The 16,731-nt window shown below is 42.7% G+C and overlaps 1 protein-coding gene across 1 annotated transcript in view; it reads right to left on the reverse strand.

The window, feature by feature from the left end:
• The window catches only part of LOC130110532 (voltage-dependent R-type calcium channel subunit alpha-1E), a 186,944-nt gene that overhangs the window by 39,009 nt on the left and 131,204 nt on the right, over positions 1-16,731 (reverse strand). The window contains 16 exon segments of the mRNA XM_056277664.1: positions 181-277; positions 497-508; positions 825-931; positions 2,089-2,148; positions 2,872-3,001; positions 3,409-3,520; positions 3,866-4,019; positions 4,778-5,756; positions 9,196-9,287; positions 9,588-9,655; positions 10,582-10,699; positions 11,872-11,941; positions 12,757-12,888; positions 13,589-13,701; positions 14,705-14,817; positions 16,052-16,261. Coding sequence (XP_056133639.1) covers positions 181-277; positions 497-508; positions 825-931; positions 2,089-2,148; positions 2,872-3,001; positions 3,409-3,520; positions 3,866-4,019; positions 4,778-5,756; positions 9,196-9,287; positions 9,588-9,655; positions 10,582-10,699; positions 11,872-11,941; positions 12,757-12,888; positions 13,589-13,701; positions 14,705-14,817; positions 16,052-16,261 — 2,567 coding nt within the window.

Below are 16,731 nucleotides of genomic sequence, written 5' to 3' on the forward strand. Positions count from 1 at the left end.
ACTAAGTTATAAAAAAACAAAACATTGACTTGCATGTTGCATACTCCAAATAAGCTCCAGCCTTAATTTCTATCATATTATTCAAATTACTGGCTTATACCACTGTTGGTAGGAAAAGAGATATAGTACACAGGGACAATCTGCCAGGAGGGACTATGGACAATGAGATGCATTAATGACCTTGAGTTTAGGAAGTCTTTTGATGGTCTTCAGAGGTCTGAGTACACGCAGGACTCTCAGAGACTTGATAGTTTTAATGTCCCGTCCCTTGTTGTTCCTGCACAGCACAACAAACACTGTTAACCTCACACAATGCAAAAGCAATGCAACACATCACCTACCAAGAAGGCTAACATGTCTCGGAGAACCTGTTAGTCCATCTTGTTCATCCGTTTCTCTTAGTTCATCTGACAAACTGCTCTTATGTTACATGTTAAAATGTGTGTTTGAAGACAAAAGTATGAGCAATAGACAAAGACTTTGATTTAACTTTTACCCCATCACATTGCTGCTGATTATTCCCACAAAGGCATCATCCAAAGACATCAAGAAAACGGGCAGAGAGAGAAAGAGAGAGAGAGACATGTATATCAACAGATATAATGGCATAAATAAAATGGAAAACATGACTTAACTGAGGGGACTGTGACCGAATACATGTAGAGAAAAGCTTAGTGTACAATAGGAAACGAGTGTGACGTTGGGCTGTGCGGTGACTGTACAGGTGTGAAACACCTATTGTAAGCGGGAGTCACTATTTGACTGACAAGACATTGATATGTACAGACATTATTGATTCATACGAATTAAGTAACGTGACTGACGTTAGGGCGAAGGCGACCAACGCCCCAATTACGACGATGAAATCCAGAATGTTCCACAGGTCTCTGAAATAAGAGCCGTCATGCAGAATGAGGCCCTGGTCGATCATCTGTGGACAGAGTACAAGTTGGGGTCAACAAAAAGTTTCTGCTTTAGCATAAAATGTAAAAAAAAAAAAAGGTGCGGTTAGTCGCAGTTAGGGTCAATTTCATACAATTATCTCAGTTCAAACTTCTATATGAACTTCTGCTCATTGGTTAATAACATCAATTTAAACGGGGCATCCAGGTAGCGTAGCAGTCTATTCCATTGCCTACCAACACAGGGATCTCCGGTTCGAATCCCCCGTTACCTCTGGCTTGGTCGAGCGTCCCTACAGACACAATTGGTTGTGTCTGCGGGTGGGAAGCCAGAAGTGGGTATGTATCCTAGTTGCTGCACTAGTGCATCCTCTGGTTGGTCGGAGCACCTGTTCGGGGGGGGGAATAGCATGATCCTCCCATGTGCTACATCCCCCTGGTGAAACTCATCACTGTCAGGTGAAAAGGAGCGGCTGGTGACTCCACATATATCGGAGGAGGCATGTGGTAGTCTGCAGCCCTCCCCAGATCTGCAGACGGGGTGGAGCAGCAACCGGGACTGCTCAGAAGGGTGGGATAATTGGACGGCTACAACTGAGGAGAAAAAGGGGGACCCCCCCCCCAAAAAGAAAAAGAATCCATTTCATTCTAGATTGACTATATATATAGCGGGTTTTTTTTCCTGGAAACCATCAATGGTGTTGATAAAAGTGCTCAACAAATGAGGAGCGGAATATTAAGATTAACATTGTATATATATATATGTGTGTGTGTGTGTTTACTGTGGATATATGTGTTAGTTTGGGTATGTGTGTTGTTGCAGTTTTTGGATGCGTTTTTGCCTTCGTGTTGTACTGCTGTGGGCTGGGGGAAATGGCTTTCATTTCTTTCATGTACGCAAGTGCATGAAGTGAAATGACAAATAAAGTGTTCCTGATTCTTGACACATATTTAATATATATATATATCAACATTTCATTACTTTTATATATATGTCAACACTTCATCACTTTTTCATTACTTTTCTGTTACTATAAGGTTTAATGTGCCACTTCTGACTAAAGATACTAAGTGAGATAAAGAACATATAGCTGGAAATTGATGCTATGTGCAACAAATACTATGACGATTTATTATAAAGCACTCACTACAGTACATCCATAAGGGGGGAGGCAAAGTAACTCACCTTTATGATCATTTCAAAGGTGAAGACTCCAGTGAACACATAATCAAAATACCGCAGAACCTGCAAAGTCAGGGAGTGTGAGCCAAAATAGACGTCAAAGGCAAAGAATGCGACACAAACATGGCAAGCATAGTAACAGAGTAGGTACAGGTTTTCCTCACTAGAGCATTCTATCAATTTTATTTTTCCTTTTTCTTTCACTTTTATGACCTCAAGATTTGCTTTGCTTCACAGCCTCTCAGCTGGTAGATTAGCATGACAGAGTCCCCACGATAATGTAACACAGTATGATCAGCTTCCTTTCACCAATAAGCTACAGGCTCCATTTCTTCAATCATCAGCACTTTAATTGCCCCCTATCAAGTCACATCAGGAGTCTTTTGAGATGTAATTCAGGAATATGTCTCCACTTCTCTGTCCCAGTTCTCCGATGTACTCAGAGGGAGGTACGAGACCCAAGGCGCAAATTGATAGTGATTGAATTGTTTTCTCAGGGGTTAACAGGATGATACTACAGATGATGCCATAATCATACAAACAGCAGGAAACTTCTGGATTATTTTAGGACATTAATGTTACTGCTGTCTCTCTAATTCAGAGATTAGTGCTGTGATATTTCGTCAGGGAGTTCACATTTGAGGTCAAAAAACTCATTCTGAGTTGGCAAGAACTATAGAGTTCACATTTGTGTACACATGGTCTCACTCATACACATGCAAGTGCACATGCATGCACACACCCACATGCGCACACATGCACGTGCACACACACACACACACACACCTTGTTCCAGTCAGATGAGGTGGACACAGGGTCCTCGGCAGCCAGGGCGATGCTACTGGCAGCTATAACCAGCAGGATGGACATCTCAAAGTACCTGAGGTTCACCACATAGTGACATGCTCGACGCACCCTGGATGAGTAAATGGACCAGTAAATTATTAGATAATTATTAGACACAGCATATATAAAACCAGTAAACACAGAACAACACTGTCATTTTCCATGAGAACATACTGGATTGCTTGGGGAAGGGAATCAAGGGAACAACAAGACATGTACCACAGTAAACTAGAGTCAAGTCTAAACTCACAAAAGTTTCCTATACAAATGAAGTAAAAAAAAAAAAACCTAACATGAACACTTGGTTTTTATTCATTATAGCCACATGTGATGCCTTGAGTAGCAGCTCCTTATCAAACCAACATTGAGTCGTGCATTTCCAAGGAGTCTTTACACTCCACTCCTCCTATAAGGAGACCTATGAGAGGCCTAACGCTGTTGGATCAGACCTCTCATAGATGAGTGGAGTCCACTTACGGGTTGTCAGGTTTGAAGAGGAACATGCTGTCTGGGGTCACAGTGTTGACAGGCTTGGTCTCCTCCACTTCCTCCTTCTCCGAGTTACACACCTCTGGGTCTTTACTATTAACTGGGAAATACATTTGGTAGAAGAAGAGCAAGCAAGACAGGGAGTGAGAAGGAGGCGTTGAAGAGGGTGAATAGAGTGGGATACAAAGGAGGGAGGGTGAATGGAGTAAAGATATGTGAATGAAGGCAGGGAACGAGGAAAAGAAAAGGAAGAACCAGTAAAGCATCCATTCTGTTACAATAATGAACCAACAGCATGATTATTTCATCCATGGAAAGAGGTCCCAGTATTTAACAACACTGGACAATGTTCATTCAAAATGATTACATTTATCAATCAACCCTTGCAATTTCATTTGTACTATGTCACACTGCAATTAGGCCATGTTATATGAAGGGTCTTTACCTGTAATGGTGGAAAGCTCCATAGATGACTGCACATTGGGCACATCTATGATAACACTGGAGCCAAGCTGAGACTTATAGTCCAGACACATGGCCGTGGTGTGGTCCGTCTCTTTTTCTGCCTTATTTCCCTCTGGGATATCAGGAGGTGAGGTCTGATAGATGGTGGGCAGGTCTGACAGCGAAGGATGTGCTTCCTGGTTTTGGGAAAGGTGGGTGCTAGCCAGGTTTTGGGTTTCTTGTGGGCCAGTGTCTTCACTCAGGCCCTGTTCACACTGTCTGTAGAAACACAGAGAAAGGGCGTTTACCACGTAGCCATCAAGAGAAAGATATACCTCTTTACTTGTATTCATGTTGATGTATGTGAACATACAACAATGGGTCGTTTTGCAGTTCTTATGCTATAATTAATGGAGTAGCATAGGAGTGCTTCTGAAATATCCCAATGACCTTTGGACAATCGCATCAAGTCACATCAGATTTGTATAGTCCTAAATCACAGTTTCCTCCGAGAGGGCTTAACATTCAATTACTTTCTATGCAACGTGCAACACTTCCTATCCTTAGACCCTCAATTTGGATGAGGAAAAACTCGACAGAAAAATACCATGTCGGGAAAAACCTCAGGAAGAACAATAGAGGAGGGACCCCTCTTCCGGGATCGTGTAAGAATGAGGTGCTGGAAAAGAAATAAAATAGGACTCAAGGAGAGAGACGAGAGGGCATTTTTAAATATTCAATTTCTATAATTTGTTGTTTATTTGATGTCACATACAGACCTGTGGTGTATACTGATACTGATGGCAATAAATCCAACATGACCTCTGAGAGTCTTTACAGACAACCCAAGATTATAAGCAGATAACTGTTGGGAGAGTGGTGTTGGAAGGTGTAAACTATCTCCTCTATTGACTTTACATGAGCAAATATTGGACTGGTTAGTGCACTCGTGTAAAATCCTGGGTATTAAAGTACTCCACATGTGAACTATTGGAGTTGTGTCTAACCTGCTCTCTTCTTGACATGTTTCTCCCTCCTCCTTTTCTGTTTTGCCCTCCTGGTCCTCGGCATTTATCCTCCTCTCCCTGCTGATGGAGCGACTGGTCGAGCGGCTTCCAGACGATCCCTGACCTCTGACTCCAGTCTGCGGGTCGCGGCGAGGCAACTTCCTGCCCTTGACTCTGCCGTGAGCACCCATCTCAAGGGTCAGAGTGTCTCCGCTGTTTGGCGGTCTGAACTTCTTTACCGCCCTGTGTCGCCGTTCACCATTCAGCCTGGGGCTCCGTCGTCCATTGAGGGAGTTATGACTCTGGCTAATACCCAGCTTTCCACCTTCAGAGAGGGGCTCAGACTCGCTAAGTTCTGGTGTGGACACGGGTGGCTCAGGAATGGACGTATCCATCGGGTCCAGTGACTCTGGCACTAACACTGACAAAGGAGGATCAGGTATGTCACCAGTAACGGCAGCATCCAGAGGGGTATCCACAGGCACAGAGGAGCTGGAGGCCTGGTGACCATCTGAGGAGGTCAGAGGGTCTGCCAGGTGCTTGAGGCTGCCTGAGGGAGGTTGCTGGGTGGCCTTGCTGCGCAGCGAGAGTGGGTGCGGCTGTTCAGGCTGGGCCTTCTCCTCACTGGGGCCACTGAAAAGGACCTCTCGACTGGACATCTGGCGCTGTCTCCGCAGCTGGCTGGTTCTCTGCTCCCACACGGACATGGTCATCCTTCTTCTCCTCTCTCTCCTGGACATGAAAGAGTTAGAGGGGTTGAGAGGCGGGGCTGGGCAGCTCTCCCTGATGCTGCCTTGGGCCTCCTCCAAGGAGTAGGAGTAGGCTGGCCGGCTGCGATGAATGGCTCTTTTCCTGTACAGGTAGGGCCGCCTCCTGCGGCTGCCTCTGAGGGGAGAGAAAAGACACCAACATTAGTACCAAGAACCAGATTTTTATTATTAGACACGAGTTATTATGTCAAGTCAAATAAAGGTGAAAGGCTATGCTGTTTGTGTTAGTGTTTGAGTTGGTCTCTATCTTGTTGTGTTACTGATTGAATCAGGTCTTGAAAGTATGTCATTCGCATTATTTGTATTCACTTGAGGCAATTGTTTTTGGAGATGCAATTTCCAAATGTGCCTGGATGAACTCAAATTGCTAGTCCCCAGTTTCCCTTTTTTTTTTTTACCAAATGTAAATTAGCATCCACAGCACTTGTGTTGAAAAAAATGGGTTTTTCATTGCAGGGACCCCTGGTCTGATTATCAAACCAACACTTCATAAGCAACAAGCAATTTCATTTCAACATGAAAACAATATTTGCTGGATCAATGAAGATGCTATATGACAAATTAAGCAACGCAGGGAAAGTTGTTGTAAGTATAATAACAGAAGTGAGAGATGTGGAAGATATAGAAATGCAGAATAAAAAAACGGAGTTTGAAGATACAGGAAGATACGTACATGAAGAGGACATTATAAAAGAAGATGAGCAGAGAACATTTACCAGGAAAATCAGGCAGGTGTTTGTGAGAGATTGAGAGAGCTGAACAGACCGAGTTACTTACTGGTGCGTGGACTCTTGTGTGGTCCGTGTTATCAATAAGCGATTGGTTGAAAACAAGACATTAGTGCTTTTGTGAGCAGAGACAAAACAGGTGAGGAGACACACAGCAAGAGTCCTCAAACCTCAAATAATATCCATCTACATGGATACCAAGTGTAAAGGAACTGAAAAGACAACTATTCAAAACTAATGCCAATTATCTACTGCAGCCTATTTGTCAATTATTTCATGTTAAAATGAAATCAAAACTGCATGACAATCGAAAATGAATTCTCTGTTTCAAACAAACTTGATTGCCACAGCATCATCTCTTTGAACAACTCAGCTGACAGAGTATGTTCATTAGTCTCTTTCTAAATATTTCCCATATTAAACTGATAATTTTGTCAACTGAACTGGATTCTGATTCTTTGGTGTGTGTCTCCACTAGAGCCAAGCGGCACATTGACAAACAAGATGGCGACAGTATTAGAACAATCCAAACAACATTCATAAACATCAGCACAACATTGAAAAGAAGGCTATCTTTGGGATAAATTGAAATGTTATAGACAGTGCACCATGGTACAGAGATAAAACACAGAGATGGGCTCCATCAGCCGACACAGGAGATGATTACATATTGAGATACCCGTTGAACAAAACAACCATCTCAGGATGCATCTCTTAGCACCATTGCCACCTCAGAGTAGTGAGGCATTAGCATTCTGTTGGCTCATGCTAGCAAGTGAATGGGGAAATAGCGTGCCGAGCTTCACGCTGTTCAGCGGTCAGAATGCTCAAGAGTACAGTATTTGGGTGCAGTATTAAAAGAATATGTACAATGGAAGAAAAACTCTTGCATTCACTGAAAGGATTATCCTTGAAGTTACAATCCCACAGCATTAACTGTGTGCATTCCCAATGAAAAGCATTCTCAGGGAGCGTGTGTACATTATTTTTCTTCCTTTGACCATGCTAGCCAGATACATGCATTACCAAGGGTAAATCATCGCCAGTCTCCAACATGCTCAAATCCTCCTTTTCACTGAGCAAACATCTCCATGCACGGTTTTCCAAGGTCAGTGGAGGCAGATAATGCCACAGTTACAGCGCCATCGTCAGAGATGAGACCAGAAACTTTCAAAGTTCAGAGACTGTGCTCTCTGAATACAGATGCTCAGCCAGACGACCCTGTGGTATTCCACTCTCCTTTATGGTCTCTGACAAGAGCCTGACCCTCAGTGTGTCAGCGTCTTTAAAATTGTCCACTTCATAACTAAAGCACATCTCTAATTTTTCTCCTTCCAATTCTATCTAGATAGTTCTGCCGAAGCAGCAAGACTTGGGAAAAGAAAAAAAAAAGAAAAAAAAAACAGTAAACCCACCTTGGAAGTGCTTCAAGAATGTCATATCCATCAAATGTCATAGCCCTCTTATCATAACTTCTGCATGCCCATGCAACAAACTGCCCCATTCTAAATGGCCAATGCGTCCACTAAAGCCACCTGACTCCAATATACATGCACATGCACCTCCACCAAGTTTCACCAAGTAGTTAAATGCTGTTCTGAGCAACTGCTTTCTCTGAAATACATCATCTGCTCATTTGTTATTGTAACAGAGTAACTTGGATAAAAATCACATTGCACTTGGCATCTGGGTAGCATAGCAGTCTATTCCATTGCCCACCAACACGGGGATCCCGGTTTGAATCTCCATGTTGCCTTCAGTTTGGTCAGGTGTCCCTACAGACACAATTGGCCATGTCTGCGGGTGGGAAGCCAGATGTGGGTATGTGTCCTGGTTGCTGCACTAGCACCTCCTCTGGTTGGTCGGGTTGCCTGTTTTGCAGGGAGGGGGAACTGGGAGGGAATAGCATGACCCTCCCATGTACTACGTCCCCCTGGTGAAACTCCTCACTGTCAGGTGAAAAGAAGCGGCTGGCGACTCCACATGTATCGGAGGAGGCATGTGGTAGTCTGCAGCCCTCCCCGGATTGGCAGAGGGGGTGGAGCAGTGACCGGGACAGCTCGGAAAAGTGGAGTAATTGGCCGGCTACAATTGGGGAGAAAAAGGGGGAAAAATCCCCCCCCCCCAAAAAAATAGTGTCTTGGCCACTTTGTCATACTCCACTCTACTCTGCAGCAAATAGTCCTTTTGGAAAAGGAAGTGTGTCTGCTGAGTACAGAACTATATTACTGTGATGGCCACACTATCAAATTGGACACTAAGTAACCTCATCTCCATGACAACAATATAAGCACCCTCCCCCCATCATCGCCACCACCACCATCACTTCTGGAACTGGGAAGCCTGACAGTAACCATGGAGACACGGAGTTTATTTGGAGCAAATTACAGAGCTAGGAGCACAGAGAGAAGATAGCAAACCTGCCAGAAAGACGTATCAATAACCCTCCAGAAGGATACCCGCCCCCCGTAACGATTTTCTTGATGGTTGTTCATTAAACCATAAAGATGATTGTATCTTTTAATCCCGTCACTCAAATATCCTTATAAGCAGTGCATCCTGAATTCTCTAGACCGACGATGACCCTTAACCTCCATCTTTGAGTGCTTGCTGTGCATTTCTCACAGGAGGGGATCAAAATAACCGCACAGTAACGCCACCATCTCATCCAAGACTAAAGTTGCTCCTGCTGAGTTTTACAAACGTTCTGTTAGTAATGTACAGACTTTCCCCCTAGGGGTGGTGATGGTGGGAGATGGGGGTGAGAGATGGGCAGAGACAGAGGGGCAGGTCAGGCAGGCAGAAGCAGCTGCACAGAGCACTTACTCTGAAGACATAAAGGAGGACATTGGGCCGACTTCCTTAGCCTTTTGGAGAGCATGCTTCTGGTTAAACGCTGCCTCAGCCTCCTCTTCATCCTGATCGGAGGAGGGGGAGAGAGGGTGCGGCACAGAATTGATTAAAATAAATGAAATAAATGAACGAATGAACTCAAAAACATTAGTTAATGGAATCAGGATTTTGATGAGATTGGATCAGAAGAAACCAGAACCAGACACAGTTGAAAAGGAGATCATCCCAAACGCTATCAACTGAAACATGTTCACTCTTTGTTTTACATGAGCTGGTCAGAGCAGCAATTAAATGCAGATCAGGCTCTCTCAGTCGAAATAATCAGATTATCAAAAGATAAATATTTTTATATTTTATCTTTTTACCTTGGTCAGCTCTTGTGCATTGGCAAGGTTATCCACAGCAATGGCCAAGAAGACATTCAACAGTGTGTCTGGTCACATCTGTGCTAAGGACGTGGTCTACTCGAATTCGCAATAAAACTCATGGCAAAGTTATAGTTTTAGCTTCCTCTCTCTTTTATTACTGCTCATAAAACTATAAAATGTACATTCATCAAAAGGACTGTTAGCAAGTAAGTCTGTTTTTAGAGGTAGTTTCTCAAAAGAGGTAAAGAGCCTACTTTCCTTAGCCATTTTTATTTGCCAAAAATCAGTAAATTATTTTGAGTTTTAAGATATTATTGTACAGTGGCAGCTGGTGCTAAAAAAAATTTTTTGGGGGGGGGCGCAATTTACCTTGGCGCAACACACCTGACAGCTGCTTTAATGTCCACACAGCCACAGTGTTATTAAGAAGGACAATGTAGCCTATCGATTTTATCAGGGTTTATAGACGTTGGATGATTGACAGTCAAAACAAGGCATTGTGGTGGGTGTGAACATGATTGACAGCCACGAGAATTGTCCAATCACATTAGATCAAAAAACATTAAAACAATACCAATTTGTTGCCAATAAAAGTGGGAGTGTCTGGAGTGCACAGAACTGCGCCCCATGGAAAATCTGAAGAAACCAATTAGACAGCAACCTCAGGTCACCTGCTCGCCAAAAGTTTGAGGGCTTACATAAGGTATCATTTGGCCGGCGCCCCTCACTCAGGAAGTATATGTATTCAGACAGAATTCAACCAAATACCATTTGGAACCAATACTTAACGGCTGCTGACAGACACTCACAGACTGAAAAACACTTTCATTTCATAATTATTTGCATTACACAACTAAATTATATTTAATATGTTTAAGTCAATTTTCATCTCTTGATATTTGAAGGGGGCAGCACCCCAGCGCAATGTACTGAACAGCCGCCAGTGTTATTGCTTAACTTCTTTCCCTGAAGAGAGTTTACAGAAGGATACAATTTCCAAACAGGGTGAGCACTATGAAGTAGATGGAGGACCACATGCCAGACTTGACTCCTCCTTGAGAGCGGATACCATTGTACATCACCTCGTTCCAGTCCTCTCCAGTCAGGATCTGAGAAAACAAGCATTTATCAATGCAGCAGCACCACACACCAACACACACACACACACACACACACACACACACACACACACACACACACACACACACACACACACACTTACAGGCATGCAAAAAATCATTCAGCTATGTTGGAGGAAGTACTGGGCCATATGGAGAATATTATTAGCATGATAATCATATGAAATCTTACATGATACCTCCCGACACATATGCAAAAAAAAAACAAAAAACCCCCCCAAAAAAACAAAAAACATGTTTATATGAACCCAGCTGAAGTTCATCAAATTGAACTGTTGGGTAATATAAAGCATAATATCAAACCAAAACTAGTTTTCAGTTATATCAGACCTTATTTTTGTGGGAAATTTTAGGTAACAGATGCTCGTAGTCATCCATCCATCCATCCATTATACAAGTCGCTTATCCCAATGAGGGTCGCGTGGATGCTGGAGCCTAGCAGCTAGTTCGTAATCATTAGACATCTAAATTGTGTATCATTATAAACTTAGCACAAAAAGTAAGGACATTTGTGTTTGGTAGATTATTTCTTTGTTGTAACAATGCTTCTTGGCAATAAATCTTATATCAGGCACCTGATTGTCAGCATCTGGGGTACCAGAAGCTCAAAACAAGAGTCAATAGCAACAGCAAAATAAGGTGTTTGGCATTTGCAGAGAAGATTTGGCAAATTTTTCATGGGCGCAACCCACATACTCAGCTCTGCTGCTCATCCCACAAATGCATGTTCCTTACAAATGTGGCACCATTTAAAAGGGAAATAAACAGGCTTTCCAACAGGATAAGGTTTATTGCCAAGAAGCATTGTTATAACAAAGATATAATCTACCAAACACAAATTTCCCTACTTTTTGTGCTAAGTATATAACAATATCCAAATTTCAACTGGTACAAAATAACTGAATGACAAAAAAATTATGATATTCAATTATTACCCAGCCCTAGCTGGGGCAAAATTCAACTGCACCAGTGGTGTTGAATAAGAAAGGTGCTATGTTTGAGAGTCCAATCGCATTTTAACTAAAACATTATTACATATTTTATATGATTCTTTCCCCTGTATTAACTTAGGGGCTTAGGTTATTCTCCCTGTGTTGAACAAAGTGTGAACAAGACTATAGGTTTCATTTTTATCCCCAGACCTGAAAGACTGTCATGATGGCCGCAGGAAAGGTGTCGAAGTTTGTTGGGGTGTAGTCCTCAAAGATGAACCTGGGCCAAAGACATGACACACATCACACTTTAGAAAGCTGAGGCTGGTCTAGGATTCTTAGACTGCCTCCTCGGTGTCAAGAGAGAAATCGATTCTCTTGTGCCGACCGCTGGCTGGCTGATGGAGTGGGAGCTGTTTTCTGTGTGCTCAGTATTCCAGAGACCTGTCTCTCAGACACGAGGCTTGTCTATCCCGCTCAGACTTTATTGGAGTGACACTTTCTGGGAAACAGCCCTCTATACTCAGGGGGAAAACAGAGAAACGATAGCTGTCTGTGTGGTGAGGGCAGAATTTCTAATCTCTACCAAGCTTCAAAAGACTCTGAGTGGTTAAGTATTGTATCATTACAGATAGGCCAGTCAAAGAACAATGCTATCTTGGCTTCAGCTGTGTAAGTAAGCAAGAAAAAAAAGGAATAGCATAGTACAGAGGAGTGGAACAGGATTTCCCAATTATGATGTGAAAATCAATGCACCAGTGCATCTAACAAGGATGAATTCACCGAACCATAGGACCTACGTAACCCCTGTTTTCTTATTTGTGAAAGTGTGTTCATTTAAACTTGGTGGCAAATGTTTACCAACAGTGTGGGAGAGTATAATATCCTTGGGAGACATTTGTTTATATTCCTTTTTTCCCCCCATCAAACCAATTTCACATCGGTCTCTGCCTGGCTATTAGCCCCCTCCACTTTGTTATGAACAAATAAACATAAGGCACAGGGGGCTTACTAAATATTAGATTTATATGATTAATTTAATTTTGTTGGACTTCAGTAACCATGTGCAAACACTACTGCACAATTTATTTTTACCTCCCACCAAAGAGCTGCATGCCAAGCAGTGCGAAGACGACGATGAAGAGGAAGAGCAGGAAGATGAGGGAGATAATGGACTTCATGGAATTCATCAGCGAGACGACAAGGTTCCTCAGAGACGCCCAGTACCTTGACAGTCACAATTTTCCATGCAAGAGCAGGAAAGAGAACCACTTATTGATGTCAAAATGTGATACAATTCTCTCAAAGGAATACTAAGTAGTTGCAATGTAGTCAATTACAATTACTTAAAGCTGACGCAAGGAGTTTTGTGTTTTTATTGACTTTGCATGCTCCAATAGACAAAAGTGGTAGTGTTTAGTGGACTTCACTGTCGGAAAGATCCACATTCATCTCTGGTAGCTTGAGTATTTGTTTTGAAGAGAGGTATAAGGGATTTATCAATGTTTTGGAAAATCAGGTGTTTTCAAGATATGCAATGATAAGGTAATGTATCTCCAATGGTGGCTAGGAATCCGTCTGGGTGCCCTAAATGGTTTTGTCAGATTTTGTGGGGAAGCCGACCTGGAGACAACCATTTGAGATAATCATAAAGTAATATCTAATATGCTAACTGACAGTCTCATTTGCACGTCCGTCACACAGAGGCACCGGATTAAATTGAGACTGATAAGTAATCAGCGAAAATCTCCTTGTAGCAGCTTTACTTGGAAAATTAAGCAGAATAATGGCATTCAGACGTCACACAAACAAAACCATTGGCAGATTTTACTATGTTCAGTGGGATACAGTTCTGCTTATAAATAGTACCAACACCAGTGATAAACAGATGGTGTAGACCTAAACTATACAGGGTCTTGGCACCAACTTGGTGATCTTGAAGATCCTGAGAAGACGGAGGGCACGCAGGACACTGATGCCAAAGGAGGTTCCAGGCCTGAAGAAACCCCACAGCACCTCAAAGATGCTGCCCACAATTACCTGGAGACACAGGGAAGAAAATGCCAGTTTTAATCAGCAGACAACTTCACATTCAAAGAACATCTGCAGTCAAAATTTTGATTTCCACAGCTTTTACATTGTATTTTTGCAAAAAAAAAAGAAAGAAAAAAAGTTAGGCTGTGGATAAGTTTAGGGTTAAAGGTACAACCCGAAATGGCATGCACACCATTAGATATATGGAGGACTGCGAAACACAAATGCTTAATGGACAGCAAGAAACATGACATAGCTCGCTGTAAGGTCAACATTGTGTATTTGTTTGAGAAATGAAGACAAGTGAAAGTGATGCAGCATTGGCTGGTTTTCTCATTTGCAAGTACTACAGTGAACAACAATTACAAAGTCATTGACAATGACAGAATTGGGGTGGAAAGCCGCTGTGTGCATCAGTTACAGATTGTACCTTTAAGGTTGAGTCATGCCATCATGTCTCATAAGGTTGGGTTTAAATAGACGCAGGCAGGTGGGGGAGGGAGATTAGCTAACTAACTATCAGCCAATCATAGCTTTCAATCATTAAATTAACACTAACACGCCACAGCAACAGACTAAGTATTTCACTGAGGATTTAAGGCTGTTTGCATTGACACTTTTTGTTGATAATGTTGACTTCTTAGATGCCAGGGGTGCTTTGAATATCAATTTAAGATGACTGCTGGTGCTCTTTAAAAACACTGCACTTCAGAGACCTATGCATACAAATGAGAGAGAGCGATTATGGTGCAGGGCGAAGAACTAATGCAACTAGATTGAAGCATTCCTGTGGTTTTGCCAGAGAGAGAGAGAGAGAGAGAGAGAGCGAGAGACAGAGAGAGACAGAGAGAGAGACAGAGAGAGAGAGAGAGAGAGAGAGAGAGAGAGAGAGAGAGAGAGAGAGAGAGAGAGAGAGAGAGAGAGAGAGAGAGAGAGAGAGAGAGAGAGAGAGAGAGGATGACAGAGGAATAGAGACACAGAGGTATACAGGAGGAGAGAGGGCACTGACGCTGCAATCGAAGCAATTGAATGAGGAGTGGAAGTAGAGGCGTGGTCCCAGGCTGTACATCTTCAGAAACATCTCAGTCAGAAACAGAGCCAGGAACAGGAACTCTGCATAGTCTGGATCAGCAATGACGAAGAGAAGAGAGCAAGGAGATAATTTAAAACTACAGTCCTAAAAATTGACATGCAAACAATGCAATCCTCTTTTTGATTATTTAGCAAATCAATTTGCTAATCCATAAATATCCAAATCAGGGTTGTTTCTATGGTTACTCTCAGACAGACTTTTCCCAGGTGTTTCAAACACTTCACCACAGCATCCAAATGCAATAAGGTACATAGCTGAGTGGTCGAAGAAGAAACCAAGTCGCTCCGGCCAACAAACAGAGGCAAACTAAGCTGGTAGAGCATCTTTGACAGATATTACATCAATACCTAAAACCTAGGTCCAACCATGTTTTTGGATACGGCATGGGGCAGGAGCTGACACAACAATACACTGAAGAGTGAACCTTAGTTTCATTTCAAAAGAATCTGAGATTTTGATTTTTCAAACAACAATGAAATGACCAGTGTCACCATCGAAATGAGTTGTTCAATATTTATTTACCATTTCATTTTCTAGGGGGGTCTTATAAAGCCAAGTTAAACAAAAGCAACAATTTTCAGGACTGTGGCTTTAAGATATGAAGAACAAAGGCTATGGTAACTCTTAATAGTCTGTGAATGTTCTCATTCATCCAGGTCATGGTTATCCAACGGAGTTGAATCAAGTGCAACTGGACTTGGTATATATCCGTGAAGACATTTCGCCTCTCATCCAAGAGGCTACCTCAGTTCGTGCCTTTCTGACTAGACCAAGCTAGTCTGACTGGCTGGTGATGAGACTCACCAGCCAGTCAGAGTAGCTTGGTCTAGTCAGAAAGGCACGAACTGAGGAAGCCTCTTGGATGAGAGGCGAAACGTCTTCACGGATATACGTATACCAAGTCCAGTTGCACTTGATTCAACTCCTTTGGGTAACTCTTAATAACACTGATGATTAATCCTATCAATATTAATATCAGTTACCCAATTAAAATATCAGCAATTTGGTTCAAAGGAGAAAATCACATCTTGGTGAAGGCCTTGTACAGCAGCTAAATGAGACTGTAAGGAAGATCGTTTTTGCTTATTAACTTTTTTTCTCTTTCAAAGCAACAATGATGTAACAGAAACTTGCAAAATCCGAAGAAAACTCTTCAAATAGGAGAAAACTTTTACAATAGTCAGGCCAAAGATGTATCACAAGCTGGGCATGTCCCCGGGGTCAGGATAGTCCGGTGTGAGGATGAAACGAGGTGTTACTCACAGAGGAAGCTGGATAGCCAGAAGGGCTGGTTGTGGTGAACGATGGCCACGCAAATAGTATTTAGAGCCACCAGGCCCAGCACCGTCCAATAGAAAGTGTGCGTCTTCACCATACGCCGGATGGAGATACGCAGCAAACGTTCCTTACGACGGAAATATGCAGTGGGCCCTCGCTTTGCACTCCTGATACTAGTTCTGGCCATTGGTATGCCTGTGCAGAAAAAGGAAGGATAAACTGGACAGTGGGAAAGACTGAGAAAGTAAGAGAGAGACATCACGCTTTAACCAAAACTGCTTGTGTTTGCAAAGAAACTCAATTCATGTTCACTGCTGTGAACATTAATTGAAATAGGCTATTATGCACCACCTGAGAGCAAGACTAAAACATAGCTTTAGCAGTTCACTGTCTACTGCAGGCGTGTCAAACCATGTGCCATAGAGGGTCAAGAGGGTGTAGGTTTTCATTCAAACCAATCACCACACCAGTTATTTTAAGTAATTATCAATTAAATCACTGTGATGGACTGGCGGCTTGTCCAGGGTGTCTCCCTGCCTGCTGCCCAATGACTGCTGGGATAGGCTCCAGCATCCCCGCGACCCTGAGAGCAGGGTAAGCAGTCTGGATAATGGATGGATGGATGGTTCAATGAAATCAGTGGGTAAAAGTGATCAGTTGGAATG

Source organism: Lampris incognitus, chromosome 3 (genome assembly GCF_029633865.1).
Source record: "Lampris incognitus isolate fLamInc1 chromosome 3, fLamInc1.hap2, whole genome shotgun sequence".
Lineage (NCBI taxonomy): Eukaryota > Metazoa > Chordata > Actinopteri > Lampriformes > Lampridae > Lampris > Lampris incognitus.